This window comes from Pongo pygmaeus, chromosome 1, assembly GCF_028885625.2.
Source record: "Pongo pygmaeus isolate AG05252 chromosome 1, NHGRI_mPonPyg2-v2.0_pri, whole genome shotgun sequence".
Classification (NCBI taxonomy): domain Eukaryota; kingdom Metazoa; phylum Chordata; class Mammalia; order Primates; family Hominidae; genus Pongo; species Pongo pygmaeus.
In genome coordinates, this window is record NC_072373.2 from 96354752 (window position 1) to 96371009 (window position 16258).

The following is a 16258-nucleotide window of genomic DNA, read 5'->3' on the forward strand; positions in this document are numbered from 1 at the left end:
AGGCCAAGGCAGTGGGTCACCTGAGGTCAGGAGTTCAAGACCAACCTGGCCAACGTGGTGAAACCACGACTCTACAAAAAATACAAAAATTAGCCAGGCCTGGTGGCTCACGCCTGTAGTCCCAGCTACTCAGGAGGCTGAGGCAGGAGAATTGCTTGAACCTGGGAGGCAGAGGTTGCAGTGAGCTGAGATCACACCACTGCACTTCATCTTGCCTGGGTGACAGACAAGACTCTATCTCAAAAAAAAAAAAAAAGAATGAAGGCAGTTTTTAAGGACTTAGTGGCAGTATATAGAATGGATAAGAAAAAGAAAAGAGGAGGCTGGGCACAGTGGCTCATGCCTGCAATCCCAGCACTTTGGGAGGCCGAGGAGGGTGGATCACGAGGTCGGGAGTTGAGACCAGCCTGACCAACATGGTGAAACCCCGTCTCTACTAAAAATACAAAAATTAACTGGGTGTGGTGGCACACGCCTGTAATCCCAGCTACTCAGGAGGCTAAGGTAGGAGAACTGCTTGAACCCAGGAGGTGGAGGTTGCAGTGAGCCAAAATTACACCACTGCACTCCAGCCTGGGCGATAGAGTGAGACTCCATCTCAAAAAAAAAAAAAAAAAAAAAAAAAGAAAGAAAGAAAGAAAGAAAAGAGGAATAGCCTGGCCACAGTGGCTCATGCCTGTAATCCCAGCTACTCAGGAGGCCAAGGTGGGGGAATCCCTTGAGCCCAAGAGTTCAAGGCTGCAGTGAGCCGTGATCACTCCACTGCACTACAGCCTGGGCAACAGATGGAGAACCTGTTTCAAAGAAAGAAAGAGGAATAACGGCAGGGCATGGTGGCTCACGCCTATAATCCCAGCACTTTGGGAGGCTGAGGTGGGCAGATCATTTGAGGTCAGGAGTTCAAGACCAGCCTGGCCAACATGCTGAAACTCTGCCTGTACTAAAAATACAAAAATTAGTCGGGCGCCTGTAATCTCAGCTATGTCGGAGGCTGAGACAGGAGAATCACTTGAACCAGGGAGGCAGAGCTTGAAGTGAGCTGAGATCGCACCACTGCACTCCAGCCTGGGCAACAGAGCGAGACTTCGTCTCAAAAGAAAAAAAAAGAAGGCCGGGTGTAATAGCTCACGCCTGTAATCCCAGCATTTTGGCAGGCTGAGGCGGGCAGATCACGAGGTCAGGAGATCGAGACCATCTTGGCTAACAAAATACAAAAAAATCTCTACTAAAAATACAAAAAAATTAGCCGGGCGTGGTGGTGGGCGCCTGTAGTCCCAGCTACTCGGGAGGCTGAGGCAGAAGAATGGCGTGAACCCAGGAGGCGGAGCTTGCAGTGAGCCAAGATCGCGCCACTGCACTCCAGCCTGGGCGACAGAGTGAGACTCCGTCTCAAAAAAAAAAGAAAAAAAACAGGCAAGGATACCTGTGAAGGGGCAATAATGCAAGCATGAATTGATAAAGGGCTAGACCAGACTAATGGGTCTGGACCAGACTAATAAGGGTCTAGACCAGACTAATTATCCATAATTATCCAATTGCAATAATCCAAGCATGCATTGATAAGGGTCTAGACCAGACTAATAGAGAAATACTAAGAAGGGGCAGATGTTAGAGACATTTCAGAGGAGGAGTTAGCAAGATTTGGAAACGACTGGATATAGGGATGAAGGAAAGGATGTAAAGACAACTAAGGCCAGGTGCAGTGGCTCATGCCTATAATCCCAATGTTTTAGGAGGCTGAAGCGGGAGGATCACTTGAGCCCAGGAGTTTGAAACCAGCCTGGGCAACATAGCAAGCAAGACCTTGTCTCTCAAAAAATAAAATAGCCAGGCATGGTGGCGTGCACCTGTAGCCCTAGCTCTGAGGCAGGAAGATTGCTTGAGCCCAAGAATTCAAGGTTTCAGTGAGGTGTGATCATGCCACTGCACTCCAGCCTGGGCAAGAGCAAGACTCTGTCTCTATAAAAATAATAAACAGTCCAGGCATGATGGCTCACACCTGTAATCCCAGCACTTTGGGAGGCCGAGGTGGGAGGATCACGAGGTCAGGAGATCGAGACCATCCTGGCTAACAACGTAACACCTTGTCTCTACTAAAAATACAAAAATTAGCCGGATGTGGTGGCGGGCGCCTGTAGTCCCAGCTACTTGGGAGGCTGAAGCAGGAGAATGGCGTGAACCCAGGAGGCAGAGCTTGCAGTGAGCTGAGATTGCGTCACTGCACTCTAGCCTGGGCAACAGGGCGAGACTCCGTCTCAAAAATATATATAAAATAATAATAATAGCAATAAATAAAAATTAGAAATTAGCCAGGCAAGGTGGCACATGCCTGCAGTCCTAGCTGCTTGGGAGGCTGAGGTGGGAGGATTACTTGAGCCCGGGAGTTTAAGGCTGCGGTGAGGTAGAATTGCACCACTGCACTCCAGCCTGGGCAACAGTGTGAAATTCTGTCTCTTTGAAAAAAAAAAAAAAAGACAGCTAAGGATTAAGCATGGGTAACTGGAAAAATAGTTCCTACCATTGATAAAAATAATGACACCAAGAGGTGGTCTGATACATAAGTTATTAATGATGCTCAAAGCTTGTCTTTCTTTCACAAACCCTTTCCTGAGTTCACCAGCACTGACTACTTCATTCTATATCCCCAGCTCTTAACTGCCCTGCTTGTGTTATATCATTTAATACTTCCTGACATGTTGAATAAGAATGGTATTCTTAGCCAGGGAGTGGTTTCTCACGCTTGTAAACCCAGTACTTTGGGAGGCCAAGGCAGGAGGATCGCTTGAGCCCAGGAGTTTGAGACCAGCCTGGGCAACATAGTGAAGCCCCATCTCTATAAAAAATATATATATATATATTTTTGAGACGGAGTCTTGCTCTGTCCCCAAGCTGGAATGCAGTGGTGTGATCTCAGCTCACTGCAACCTCCATCTCAAGCAATTTCCCTGCCTCAGTCTCCCAAGTAGCTGGGATTACAGGTACCCACCATCACACCTGGCTAATCCTTGTATTTTTAGTAGAGATGGGGGTTTCGCCATGTTAGCCAGGCTGGTCTCGATCTCTTGACCTTGTGATCCGCCCACCTCAGCTAAAAATACAAAAATTAGCCAGGCACAGTGGCTCATGCCTGTAGTCCCAGCTACTCGGGAGGCTGAGGTGGGAGGATCGCTGGAGGTCAGGGCTGCAGAATGCCATGATCGCGCCACTGTGTTCTAGCCTACACGACAGAGCGAGACCCTGTCTCCAAAAAAAAGAAAGAATGGTATTCTCAGTAAACAAGTTCAGTTGTGGTTTCTCCAGGACTGTTTTTCTTTTTATTTGGTATCCTCCTCATAGTGGCCAATATTGTGCTGATATTGAATACTCAAAACTAAATTCACATTTTCTCTTTTGCTGAATTTGCATGTCACAATTTTTCCTTCCTATCCTAATTCAGTTGGCTCAATAGAGCCTTTGAACCTTTCTGCTCAGTTTTTCCTCTTTTTTTTTCCAGGGGTTTATGTCTGCATAATCAAGGTTCGACCGCAGTCAGAGGAGCTGCTACAGGCCCTCAGTGTGGCTGACACCTCAGTCTATGGGTGGGCTACACTGGTCAGTGAACGTAGCAAGAATGGAATGCAACGAATCCTCATTCCTTTCATCCCAGCCTTTCATATTAACCAGTCAGAATTGGTTCTTAGCCACAAACAAGATATCGGGGAGATAAGAGTACTGGGAGTGGACAGAGTTCTTAGGAAGCTAGAGGTATGTTAAGAACTGAACCAAAACAGAACAAGAGATCAGGAATTTGAAATAGTTTTCATTCTCACTTCAAGGGCAAAAGAAGTTACTGAGTGACCTAATAAAAATTACCATAGGAAATGACAAAATCAAATGAAGAAAACCCATCTCCTTCATAATGCCAGGCAGGCTCCCAGAGTCCAAAATCTAGGTCATGAGCTTTGTCAACATAGCTAAAGGAGTAAAAAAAGTAAATGATTGGCCGAGCGCAGTGGCTCATGCTTGTAATCCCAGCACTTTGGGATGCCAAAGTGGGTAGATCACAAGGTCAACAGATCAAGACCATCCTGGCCAACATGGTGAAACCTTCTCTCTACTAAAAGTACAAAAATTAGCTGGATGTGGTGGCGGGCACCTGTAGTCCCAGCTACTCGGGAGGCTGAGGCAGGAAAATCGCTTGAACCCGGGAGGCAGAGGTTGCAGGGAGCCGAGATCACGCCACTGCACTCCAGCCTGGGTGACAGAGCGAGACTCCCTCTCAAAACAACAACAAAAAAGTAAATGATTTATTGATTGTCGGCTAGCTAGCTAGAAATCCAGATCTTGACAATTATTGTACTGTATATGTTTGAGATTGGAACATACTGATACAAAATTGATTTTTCTTCTTTTAAATAAAAGGTTTTATCTTTTCTCCAAGGTCGTCTCCAGCTCCCCAGTTCTAGTGGTCACTGGCCATAGCCACTCTCCCCTCACTCCTGGCCTGGCCATCTACTCTGTAAGAGTGGTCAACTTCACTTCCTTCCAGCAGATGGCATCACCTGTTTTCATCAATATTTCCTGTGTACTCACCAGTCAAAGTGAGGCAGTGGTAGTGAGGGCTGTGAAAGATAAGTTGGGTGCAGGTAAGCATCAGAGATTCCTATTTATAATCTAGAGAAGAAAAGAAGAAAGAATGTATTACATTAGTACCCCCATCTGCAGTTTTGCTTTCCGAGTTTCACTTAACTGACAGTCAACCACGGTCCAAAAATAAATGAAAAACTCCTGAAATAAACGGTTTAAATTGTGCACTGTTCCAAATAGCATGAGGAAATCTCACACTGTCCTGCTCTGGTCCCCAACCATGAATCATCTCTTTGTCCAGCATGTTCACACCGTATACACTATCAGCCCTTTAGTCACTTAGTAGCAGTCTCTGCTATCAAATCAACTGGTATCAAGGTATCCCAGTGCAGTGCTTGTTTCAAGTAACCCTTATTTTACTTAATAATGGCTCCAAAGCACAAGAGTGGTGATGCCTGCAATTCGGGTATGCCAAAAAGAAGCTGGAAAGTGCTGCCTTTAAGTGAAAAAGTGGAAGTTCTCAACTCAGTAAGAAGTCATATAGTACACAGAGGGTTCAATATTATCTGTGGCATCCACTGAGGGTCTTGGAACATATTCCCCACAGATAAGGGGGGACAGATGTTATCACAGTTTAGTTAATGGGAAACATTCAGCCACTTGACCAAGATTACTCAAACTAGTTGAGGCATGAATCTTCCAAACCTACCCAAAATAGAACCTTTAGGTAGCTTTCTTAACACTACCTAAATTTTATATTTAACTTATATATTTAAGAATAGTTGTCAGCCAGGCGTGATGGCCCACACCTTGTAATTCCAGCATTTTGGGAGGCCGAGGTGGGCAGATCCCTTGAGCTCAGGAGTTCGAGACCAGCCTGGGGAATAAGGCAAAACTCTGTATCAACAAAAAAGTACAAAAAAAAATTACCTGGGCATGGTGGCATGGACCTGTGGTCCCAGCTACTCGGGAGGCTGAGGCAGGAGGATTGCTTGAGACCAGGAGTTCAAGGCTGCAGTGAACTGTGATTGTGCCACTGCACTCCAGCCTGGTGACAGAGCAAGACCCTGTCTCAAAAAAAAAAAAAGAAAGGTAAAAGAATAGTCAGTTTAACACGAGTTTGCCAGCTTTGTGAGTATACTATTTGCTCTATTTTAAACTTTTTTTTTTTTTTTTTTGAGAGAGAGTCTTGCTCTGTTGCCCAGGCTGGAGTGCAATGTCGTGATCTTGGCTCACTGCAACCTCCACCTCCCAGGTTCAAGCGATTCTCCCGCCTCAGACTCCTGAGTAGCTGGGATTACAGGCACACACCACCATACCCTGCTAATTTTTGTTTTTTTGTAGAAATGGGGTTTCACCATGTTGGCCAGGCTGGTCTTGAATTCCTGACCTCAGGAGATCCACCCACTTCAGCCTCCCAAAGTGCTGGGATTACAGGCATGAGCCACCGCACCCGGCCAATCTTATTGATAAATGTTTTGTTGTCTTCAAAAGTATTTAAATCTTTTTGCATCAGGCAATGGGCCAATGTTAACCCTAGAACCAAGATTTAGCTTTCCCAAATCCTGATTCCAGGCATTATGTAGTTTAGGAATAATGCCACATTTGGATAGGATGGGAATAGTTATGAAAAGGTGTTAGAAAAGCTAGAGAACCATCAGTCTCCTTATATTGTATTTGTCACGCCCACTTCCCCACCCCTCAAGGGAAGCTACTTAATTACTGGGAACGATCTAAGCTAAATTATAGTATATCTCCTAGTGGGAAATAGGTTTTTGCTGATGTTTACGTGAGCATCTGGTTTGTATTGATCATTATCCTAAGCACATTTATATGCTTTTGGTTTAATTCTCATAACTCTAGGAGGTTGGTATTTTTCCCCAAGAGCTGAGGAAACTGAGATCCTGGAGCAGTGGCTCACACCTGTAATCCTAGCACTTTGGGAGGCTAAGACTGGAGGATCACTTGAGCTCAGGAGTTCAAGACCAGGCTAAGCAACATAGCAAGACCTTATCTCTACTAAAAATCAAAAGAATTAGCCAGGCATGGTGGCATGCACCTGAAGTCCTAGCAGGAGGTTGAGGTGGGAGGATTGCCTAAGCCCAGGAGGTTGAAGTTGCAGTGAGGCATGATCACACCACTGCACTCCAGCCTGGGTGACAGAACGAGACCCTGTCTCAGGAATTTAAAAAAAAAAAAAAAAAAAAGTATCTCTAGATACTATCACAGAATGTATTGGAACAGAGTTTTTAAATCTAGAGACCATGGATCCCCGCAAAGGTCCATAGATAGAATTCAAGGTGTCCATTACCCAAGTGGAGAAAAATTGCATCTTTTTCTTTTTCTTTTCTTTTTCTTTTTTTCTTTTTTTTGAGACAGAGTCTCACTCTGTCGCCCAGTCTGGAGTGCAGTGGCGCCATCTCAGCTCACTGCAGCCTCCACTCCCAGGTTCAAGCAATTCTCCTCTTTCAGCCTCCCAAGTAGCTGGGATTGCAGGTGCCCGCCACCACGCCCGGCTAATTTTTGTATTTTCAGTAGAGGCAAGGCTTCACCATGTTGGCCAGGCTGGTCTCGAACTCCTGATCTCAAATGATCCACCCACCTCGGCCTCCCAAAATGATGGGATTACAGGCATGAGTTACCGCGCCCGGCCATGCATCTTTATTTTCAAATGACCACTAACTTAAAGTTAGCACTTTCACTGATTATTAATATAGGCAGCAAACCATCATAATAGCAGTATTGTGTGCTTTTGTCACCAACAGAATTCATTGACTATACTTTCAGGGATCATTTCTATAGTTCATTACTAGAGAAGTTTCTCAGAATGTATAGAGAGAGAAAAAAAAGAATCCACAGATATATTCATGTTCCTACTGCCAGATTTAAAAAATATTTCTCACTTAAAAATTATAGTAATCGGCCAGGGGCGGTGGCTCATGCCTGTAATCCCAGCACTTTGGACGGCCAAGGCGGGTGGATCACAAGGTCAGGAGTTCGAGACCAGCCTGGCCAACATGGTGAAACCCCGTCTCTACTAAAAATACAAAAAAAAAAAAAAAAAAATAGCCAGGTGTAGTGTCATGCACCTGTAATCCCAGCTACTCGGGAGGCTGAGGCAGGAGAATAGCTTGAATGGGGAGGCAGAGGTTGCAGTGAGTCGAGATTGTACCACTGCACTCCAGCCTGGGACAGAGCAAGACTCTGCCTCAAAAACAAAAAACAAAAAACAAAAAACAAATACAGTAATCACCAGCCTGGGCAACATGGCAAAACCCCATCTCTACAAAAAAATACAAAATAATTAGCCAGGTGTGATGGCCTGCAGTCCTAGCTACTCTGGAAGCTGAAGTGGGAGGATCGCTTGAGCCTGGGAGGCAGAAATGGAGTGAGCTGAGATCTCACCACTGCATTGCAGCCTGGGTGAGAAAGAAAGGCTGTTTCAGGAAAAAAAAAAAAAAGAAAAGAAAAACAGCCAAAAGGCCAGGCACGGTAGTTCATGCTTGTAATCCCAACACTTTGGGAAGCTGAGGCGGGCAGATCACCTGAGGTCAGGTGTTCAAGACAAGCCTGCGCAACATAGAGAGACCTCATCTCTACCAAAAATTAAAAGTTAAAGAAAAAAATTTAAATTATCCAGGTGTTAAAAAAAAAAAAAAAAAAGGCCAGCGCAATGGCTCATGCCTGTAATCCCACCACTTTGGGAGGCCGAAGTGGTTGGATCACCTGAGGTCAGGAGTTCGAGACCATCCTGGCCAACATGGTGAAACTCCATCTCTACTAAAAATATAAAAATTAGCTGGGCGTGGTGGCGGGCACCTGTAATCCTAGCTACGCAGGACGCTGAGGCAGAATTGCTTGAATCTGGAAGGCAGAGGTTGCAGTGAGCCGAGATCATGCCACTGCACTCCAGCCTGGGCAACAAGAATAAAACTCTGTCTCAAAAAAAAAGAGTCGGATGTGATGGTGTGCACTTGTAGTCCTAGTTACTTAGGAGGCTGCAGTAAGCCATGACTGCACCACTGCACTCCAGCCTGAGACCTTGTCTCAAAAAAAAAAAAAAAAAAAAGGCAAGTCTAAAGTTTTATTGAGGATAAGGTTAGATACAAATCAGAGTGCTCCCAAAAAATGACATCCTGAGTAGGACAAAGGTACTGTGGATTTAAGTAGTCACTGATAATCTAAAAAAATGTTTTGGCTGGGCTTAGCAGCTCACGTCTGTAATTCCAGCACTTTGGGAGGCCAAGGCGGGTGGATCACCTGAGGTCAGGAGTTTGAGACCAGCCTGGCCAAAATGGTGACACTCATCCTACTAAAAATACAAAAATTAGCCAGGCATGGTGGTGGGCACCTGTAATGCCAGCTACTAGGGAGGCTGAGACAAAAGAATTGCTTGAACCCAGGAGGCGGAGGTTGCAGGGAGCTGAGATGGTGCCACTGCACTCCAGCCTGGGCAACAGAGACTCCCTCTCAAAAAAAAGAAAGAAAAGAAAATGTTTCAAGATAGATTACAATTATAAATGGAATCAGCATACTATCACAAGTTTAGTGAAGGGAAGCATGTTACCTGGGGTTAAAGTGCATGGGAAAGGTAAACAGCATGTTTTTGTTTGTTTTGTTTTGTTTGAAATAGAGTCTCGCTCTGTTGCCCAGGCGGGAGTGCAGTGGAGCGATCTCGGTTCACTGCAAGCTCCACCTCCCGGGTTCACGCCATTCTCCTGCCTCAGCCTCCCAAGTAGCTGGGACTACAGGTGCATGCCACCGCGCCCAGCTAATTTTTTGTATTTTTAGTAGAGACGGGGTTTCACCGTGTTAGCCAGGATGGTCTCGATCTCCTGACCTTATGATCCACCCGCCTTGGCCTCCCAAAATGCTGGGATTACAGGTGTGAGCCACCATTCCAGGCCGCATTTTTTTTTTAAGTCTTCTCATTTTTATTACTCAAAAGTTTCATTTTTTATTTAGCTGACTCTGCTTGTGCCTTCAACACTTTCACAACAATTTTCTGCTCCTCGATAAGGAAAGCACGCTTGATCCAGTCACAAACACACATTTAGCACACATGGAACCCGACATGTTTTTTGTTTTGGACAATCTCGTAAGAACTTCAGGTTTTACGGCATGAATCCCTTGAAGTCTGCCTGGGCACATGCCACATGCAGATTTTGGTGCTTTCCCATCCTTCTTGGTATAAAGGTAAACAATTCTATTACCAAGGGTTTGGGACAGCCTAGCTTTGTTAGAGGCTGTATTGTAGGAAAGCCTACGTTGGTATGTCAAACGCTGGACCATTCTGAGTGCCTGCAGACAACGTCCCTGGAAGAGGACGAAGTGGTAACCAGCATTTTAAAGTAGCAGAGGATTTAAAGCATCCTTTGAAGTCTAAGAGGAAGCAATAACAAGCTCAAGAATTAGAGAGTTTTATTACTCTGGAGATAGGAAGATGTCAAAAAGAGGTGGTTGAGCCAAGTATAGTTCACACCTGAAGCTCTCTTCTCTCTTACTAAGAGGGCTGGATTTTGAATACTTCTGGCAGATACTCTTATTACTATTTTTAGTCATAAGTTTTAAAATGCAGCATCTGCTGGAGGTTGCAGTGAGCTGAGATCGCACCACTGTCCTCCAGCCTGGGGGACAGAGTGAGAGCAAAACTCTGTCTCAAAAAAAATTAAATTTAAAAAATGCAGCATCTGCCCATGGTTGCTATTAAATAACTATTATCTTGTTTTGTTATGGCCAATGTATAGATCACTGTGAAGATTCTGCCATCCTAAAGCGGTTCACTGGCTCTTACCAGATCGTGCTCTTGACCCTCTTTGCAGTGCTGGCATCAACAGCTTTCATCTTCCTAGGTAAAGTGTCCTTATATTCAATACCATAGACTTTGACATGAAAACTGCTTTTTTTTTTTTTTTGAGATGGAGTCTAAGTCTGTCGCCCACGCTGGAGTGCAGTGGCGCAATCTTGGCTCACTGCAACCTCTGCCGCCCGAGTTCAAGCAGTTCTCCTGCTTCAGTCTCCCGAGTAGCTGGGATTACAGGCACCGGCCACCGCACCCGACTAATTTTTGTATTTTTAGTAGAGACGGGGTTTCACCATCTTGGCCAGGCTGGTCTTTAACTCCTGACCTTGTGATCCACCCGCCTCGGCCTCCCAGAGTGCTGGGATTACAGGCGTGAGCCACCGTGCCCAGATGAAACTGCCTTCATTTTATTTCACAAATAAGGATGAAAATTAGCCACTTATCACATATAATTTTAACAAGCAGTGTAAACTAAATTAGCCTTGCTAGTCCTAGTAACGTAGTGGATTAAAGGTCTCCCTCAGCCGGGCATGGTGGCTTATGCCTGTAATCCCAGCACTTTGGGAGGCCAAGACGGGTGGGTCACCTGAGTTCAGGAGTTCGAGACCAGCCTGGCCAACATGGTGAAAATCCATCTCTACTAAAAATAACAAAAATTAGCCAGTGTGGTGGCACATGCCTGTAATCCCAGCTACTTGGGAGGCTGAGGCAGAAGTGCTTGAACCTGGGAGATGGAGGTTGCAGTTAGCCAAGATGGTGCCACTGCACTTCAGCCCGGGCGACAGAGCAAGACTCCGTTTCAAAAAAAAAGGTCAACTTACTACCAAGAAGCAACTGGATTTGGCAAACACACACCACTCACAAGTGGAAACCACTACTAATCTTGAGGTATAGCAGCTACTTTTGCTGAAATTCAGTTAGGGATAATTCAAGTAATACAACAGACTGGGTGGAATGGCTCACGCCTGTAATCCTAGCACTTTGGGAGGCCAAGGTGGGAGGATGGCTTGAGTCTAGGAATTTAAGACCAGACTGGGCAACACAGTGAGACTCCATCTCTACAAAAAAACTTTAAAATTAGCTGGGTGTGGTGGTGGCACACATCTAGTCCCAGCTACTAGGGAAGCTGAGGCAGGAGGATTGCTTGAGCCAGGGAATTCAAGGTGGCAGTAAGCCATGATTGTGCCACTTACTCCAGTGATACCGTGTGTCTAAAAAAAAATTTTTTTGAGTCCTATTGTCACCCAGCCTGGTGTGAAGTGGTGCAATCTTGGCTCACTGCAACCTCCACCGCCCAGTTTCAAGCGATTCTCCTGCCTCAGCCTCTCGAGTAGCTGGGATTACAGACACCTGCCACCACACCTGCCTAATTTTTGTATTTTTAGTGGCATGTTGGCCAGGCTGGTCTTGAATGCCTGACCTCAGGTAGTCCGCCCACCTAGGCCTCCCAAAGTGTTGGGATTACAGGCGTGAGCCACCACACGCAGCCTAAAAAAAAAAAAAAATTAACACAACACTATTGTCTACTCCATTTCCCCACCTTTTTTTTTTTTGAGACAGAGTCTGGCTCTGCCGCCCGGGCTGGAGTGCAGTAGCACTATCTCAGCTCACTACAAGCTCCGCCTCCCAGGTTCACGCCATTCTCCTGCCTCAGCCTCCTGAGTAGCTGGGACTACAGGCGCCCACCACCACGCCCCACTAATTTTTTGTATTTTTAGTAAAGACGGGGTTTCACCGTGTTAGCCAGGATGGTCTCGATCTCCTGACCTTGTGATCCACCCACCTCAGCCTCCCAAAGTGCTGCGATTACAGGTGTGAGCCACCACGCCCGGCCATTTCCCCCTTTCAGCCAAAAGCTGAAAGTAACTCTAAAATGGGTTAAATTGGGAAAAAAACTTCCTGTAATAGTGCCATTACTATTACTTATTTTTTAGAATTATTTTTTGCAATATTCTCATTCTAGAGTTGACTTTGCCCTTTAAGGCCTTCCTCAGATATGCCTTGTGACATTTCCTTTGTCCTTTTTCCAGCATACAACGCCTTCCTAAACAAGATACAAACAGTTCCAGTTGTGTATGTACCAACTCTAGGAACACCACAGCCAGGTAAAAAACCCTCTGTCCTCATCTTTGAAAAGCTCAGATACACACGTTTAATTCACTCAATTTTTCCCTCTTCTTCTAGGTTTTTTTAACTCCACAAGGTCTCCCCCTCACTTCATGAGTCTACAACCTCCATTGGCCCAAAGTCGGCTGCAGCATTGGTTATGGAGTATAAGGCACTAACCTCTGCTTGGACCAGTTCCTTTTAACTGCAGGGGAATGAAGATTTCTAGTCTTCGACAAGAAGCCTAACAGCAACTTCTACATTAAGTTTCCAGATAACGCTTCTGAGAACTATAAATAAAGCATGCTAAGCTGTTTCTTAAAACTGGTATGTCAGACTGTGTTGTAAAGAGTTAACTGTCGGCCAGGCACGGTGGCTCATGCCTGTAATCCCTGCACTTAGGCAGGCGGATCACCAGGTCAGGAGTTTGAGACCAGCCTGACCAACATGGTGAAACCCCATCTCTACTAAAAATACAAAAATTAGCCGGGTATGGTGGCAGATACCTGTAATCCCAGCTACTTGAGAGGCTGAGACAGAGAATTGCTTGAACCCAGGAGGCGGAGATTGCAGTGAGCTGAAATCGCACCACTGCACTCCAGCCTGGGCGACAGAGCAAGGCTCCATCTCTTTTTCAAAAAAAAAAAAAAAAACACACACACTAAACACAACACTTGAGATAGTATCACGGTTTAAAAAAAAAAAAAAAAAATTTACCCAATGAGCCTAAGTGGTTAAAAATGCCCCCAAAGGGACTTTTAAAGTACTTGGCCACTTACGTGCCCCAAATGACTCTTAATATTCTCCTCTTCCTGGTTGCCCCTGAATACTTGAGACAGGAACTTCCTAACACTTAAACAAGACAATAAACAGGATTTATCCAAAATGTGTTTATTGAGATGGTTTCCCACTCATCTTGATTCAGAGTGCTTTTAGTGCTGCTTCCTCCTGAAGGAACATCCTGGAGGAAAAAGATTCAGAGATTAGCTGACATCAGTCCAGGTATTCTGCCCCTCTCCCACAAAAGCAGATGCATGATGATCCACCCACAGAAAGCTGTATCTTTTATTTTTCTCAACTCTTAGCTACCTGCGCATTTCTATCACTTTGGTTACTTCCTATCAACTTGAGCCCTTTTATCACCCATTGATCCCCGCTTTAGACAGTAGTGCTTTGAGATTAATACACAGCTTTTGGTAGTATGTACTTAAACAACCAAATCCAACACTTCTTGTCTAAAAATTTATAGATAATCGCTGTCACTGTAAGACTGAAAGATCCTGAGAAGTGTTTCCATTTCTAAAAAGCGAACTCAAAGCCCCAAATCACAACATTAGTAAACCATTTACCTTCTGTAAGCCTTGCTTTTCCTCCTGTAGGCTGGCAGAGGACAGTGGAGCAGCCAACACACAAAACTACCGTTTGTGCATGGCTAAAGACCGTGGTGATTTTATAGCATCCTGAAAGAAAAGCAGATAACATTTTTTTCCTCTATTACGCCCGTATCTTTCCTGCACTTATGCCCAACTCATCATCCATTACATTGTTTCCCAACACAAAAAAACGTAGGGGTTGTATGTGAAATCTGATGGGAGATCACGGTGAAATGAATCACTCCTCCTAAGATGCAAAACTTTGCCAGTTTCATACATTCAAATTTTAAGAGTATCAGGGAAAATATTTTCCACAGACGAAGAAACTGAAGCTGCTGCACAGCTTCAAGGATGCGAGACAGCTCACACTACATTTTCCAACTGTTGAGGTCCAGTGCTTTCCCCACTACAGCAAGCCGTCTCCTCACCTGGGCATTTCACATCCATGAAGTAGGAATTGGGGCTCTGCACCAGGCGTTTCTTCTTGTGTTTCCTCTTCTCCTCTTCTGGAGAGGGATGAAGGAGATCCTTTGCGAGCTAAGAGGGACAGAAATGCAGAGATTTAGAATCCAACGGCGAAAACGGGATGGTCGAAAACAGCCCCCACTGTCACACACCGGGGAGAGCTCGCCCCTCGCCGCCCCTGGTGTCTGCGCAGCTGGGCCGCCATCTTATCTCCTCTCCGCTCCCGTCTATGCGGGTGGCCCGTGGGCCGCTGCGGTCCCTGGAGTTAATGTCCTAAGAAGTGCAGAGAGCAAATGAGGACCCTCTGCGATCCGAAATCAGCGTGAGGGGAGAGTGCGGACAGAACAGCGAGATCTCCGCGGAAACCTGGACCAAAGCACTCACAGGCATGTTCTCGTGTGGGTAGGTCGTCACCGCCGGAAAGGAGCGAAACCGGAAATCCTGCCCCTTATATTGAGCACACCACAGGAAATGACGCAAGGCTCTTGCGCCACCATGTTTGGAAGGTCCTACTTTGGTCCGCCGCAGTGGGGAGACAAGGGAGCTGCCATTTTCAGAAGGTCTTTAACTGTTAGTTGTGACACATATGCGTCACCATGTTGGGAGAGTTACCTTGCTAATTTGAGGTCAGCGTTTGATCACTATCCAGTGATAAATGGACACTTTTAAAATTTTGTGCCATACCTTGACAGGGGGAGCCTAATAAATAGGAAAGGTTGAGGAAAACACCAGGGAGAAGGAGCCATATCCAGGACTTCCGTCCTATTTTTTAAATACCTATATTCTTAACTCTTTTTCTATTGGTTTAATTTAACAGTTTAGGCCGGGCGCGGTGGCTCATGCCTGTAATCCTAGCACTTAGGGAGGCCAAGGCGGGTGGATCACCTGAGGTCAGCAGTTCAAGACCAGCCTGGCCAACATGGTGAAACCCCGTCTCTACGGGGTTTAGCCAGGCGTGGTGGCGGGCACCTGTAATCCCAGCTACTCTGGAGGCTGAGGCAGGAGAATCGCATGAACCTGGGAGGGGGAAGTTACAGTGAGCCGAGATCCACTCCACCCTGGGTGACAGAACAAGACTCCGTCTTAAATAAATAAATAAATAAATAAATAAATAAATAAATAAATAAACGGGAGACATGGTTTGGTCAGTGAAAAGAAATAGGGAAGACTCAAGGAGATAATGAGAGGTGAGAGAATGGACAAAAGGAGATGGAACAGTTTAGCTTGAGAAGGGACAAGCATGGACACGGAAGGTGATGGGGATAAGTGAAAGATGCTTTTTTTTTTTTTTTTTAGACGCAGTTTTGCTCTTGTGGCCTTGGCTGTAGTGCGATGGCGCCATCTCGGCTCACCACAACCTCCGCCTCCCGCGTTCAAGCGATTCTCCTGCCTCAGCCTCCCGAGTAGCTGGGATTACAGGCATGCGGCACCACGCCCGGCTAAATTTTGTATTTTTAGTAGAGACGGGATTTCACCATGTTGGCCAAGCTGGTATTGAACTCCCGACCTCACGTGATCCGCCCGCCTTGGTCTCCCAAAGTGCTGAGATTACAGGCGTGAGACACCGCGTCGGGCCTTTAATTTTTTATAGGCAGCCAGAATGGGCTCGAGAGAGACTCCCTTGAATAATTTTTTCTTTGCCGGTGGCGGTGGCTCACGCCTGTAATCCCAGCACTTTGGGAGGCTGAGGCGGGCGGATCACGTGAGGTCGGGATTTCGAGACCAGCCTGGCCAACATGGTGAAACCCCGTCTCTACTAAAAATACAAAAAAAAAAATTTAGCTGGGCGTCGTGGCAGGCGCCTGTAATCCCAGCTACTTGGGAAGCTGAGGCTGGAGAATCGCTTGAACCCAAGAGGAGGAGGTTGCAATGACCGGAGATTGGGCCATTGCACTTCAGCCTGGGTGACGAGCAAAACTTTGTCTCAAAAAATAAAATAAAAATA

At 45.8% G+C, this 16258-nt stretch overlaps 2 protein-coding genes and 2 pseudogenes across 4 annotated transcripts in view; 2 read left to right on the forward strand and 2 right to left on the reverse strand.

Moving 5' to 3' along the window:
• NUP210L (nucleoporin 210 like) overlaps window positions 1–12799 on the forward strand; it is a 163136-nt gene extending 150337 nt beyond the window's left edge. Inside the window, exons 36-40 of one of the 2 annotated variants that reach the window (XM_054461097.1) lie at window positions 3494–3744; window positions 4421–4625; window positions 10314–10418; window positions 12400–12474; window positions 12554–12799. In XM_054461097.1, the coding sequence (XP_054317072.1) occupies window positions 3494–3744; window positions 4421–4625; window positions 10314–10418; window positions 12400–12474; window positions 12554–12654 (737 nt within the window). In that variant the 3' untranslated portion in view covers window positions 12655–12799. The remainder of the gene's footprint in view (window positions 1–3493; window positions 3745–4420; window positions 4626–10313; window positions 10419–12399; window positions 12475–12553) is intronic. The other variant, XM_054461107.1, reaches the window with a different exon arrangement.
• Window positions 7338–7419, forward strand: LOC129022858 (small nucleolar RNA U3; annotated as a pseudogene).
• On the reverse strand, window positions 9509–9910 carry LOC129018960 (large ribosomal subunit protein eL34-like; annotated as a pseudogene).
• A 546-nt stretch (window positions 12800–13345) lies between the features above and the next one.
• RPS27 (ribosomal protein S27) lies at window positions 13346–14738 on the reverse strand. 2 transcript variants are annotated; one of them, XM_054461137.2, is made up of 4 exons: window positions 14698–14738; window positions 14277–14385; window positions 13825–13935; window positions 13346–13436 (listed from the first exon to the last, which is right to left on the reverse strand). In XM_054461137.2, exons 1-4 carry the CDS (start codon window positions 14701–14703, stop codon window positions 13408–13410), a joined length of 255 nt encoding a protein of 84 aa, XP_054317112.1. In that variant the 5' UTR covers window positions 14704–14738; the 3' UTR covers window positions 13346–13407. The 2 variants fall into 2 exon arrangements, with proteins under 2 accessions (XP_054317112.1, XP_054317123.1); XM_054461148.2 differs by lacking the exon at window positions 14698–14738 and adding an exon at window positions 14466–14641.
• Between the last annotated feature and the right edge of the window lie 1520 nt (window positions 14739–16258).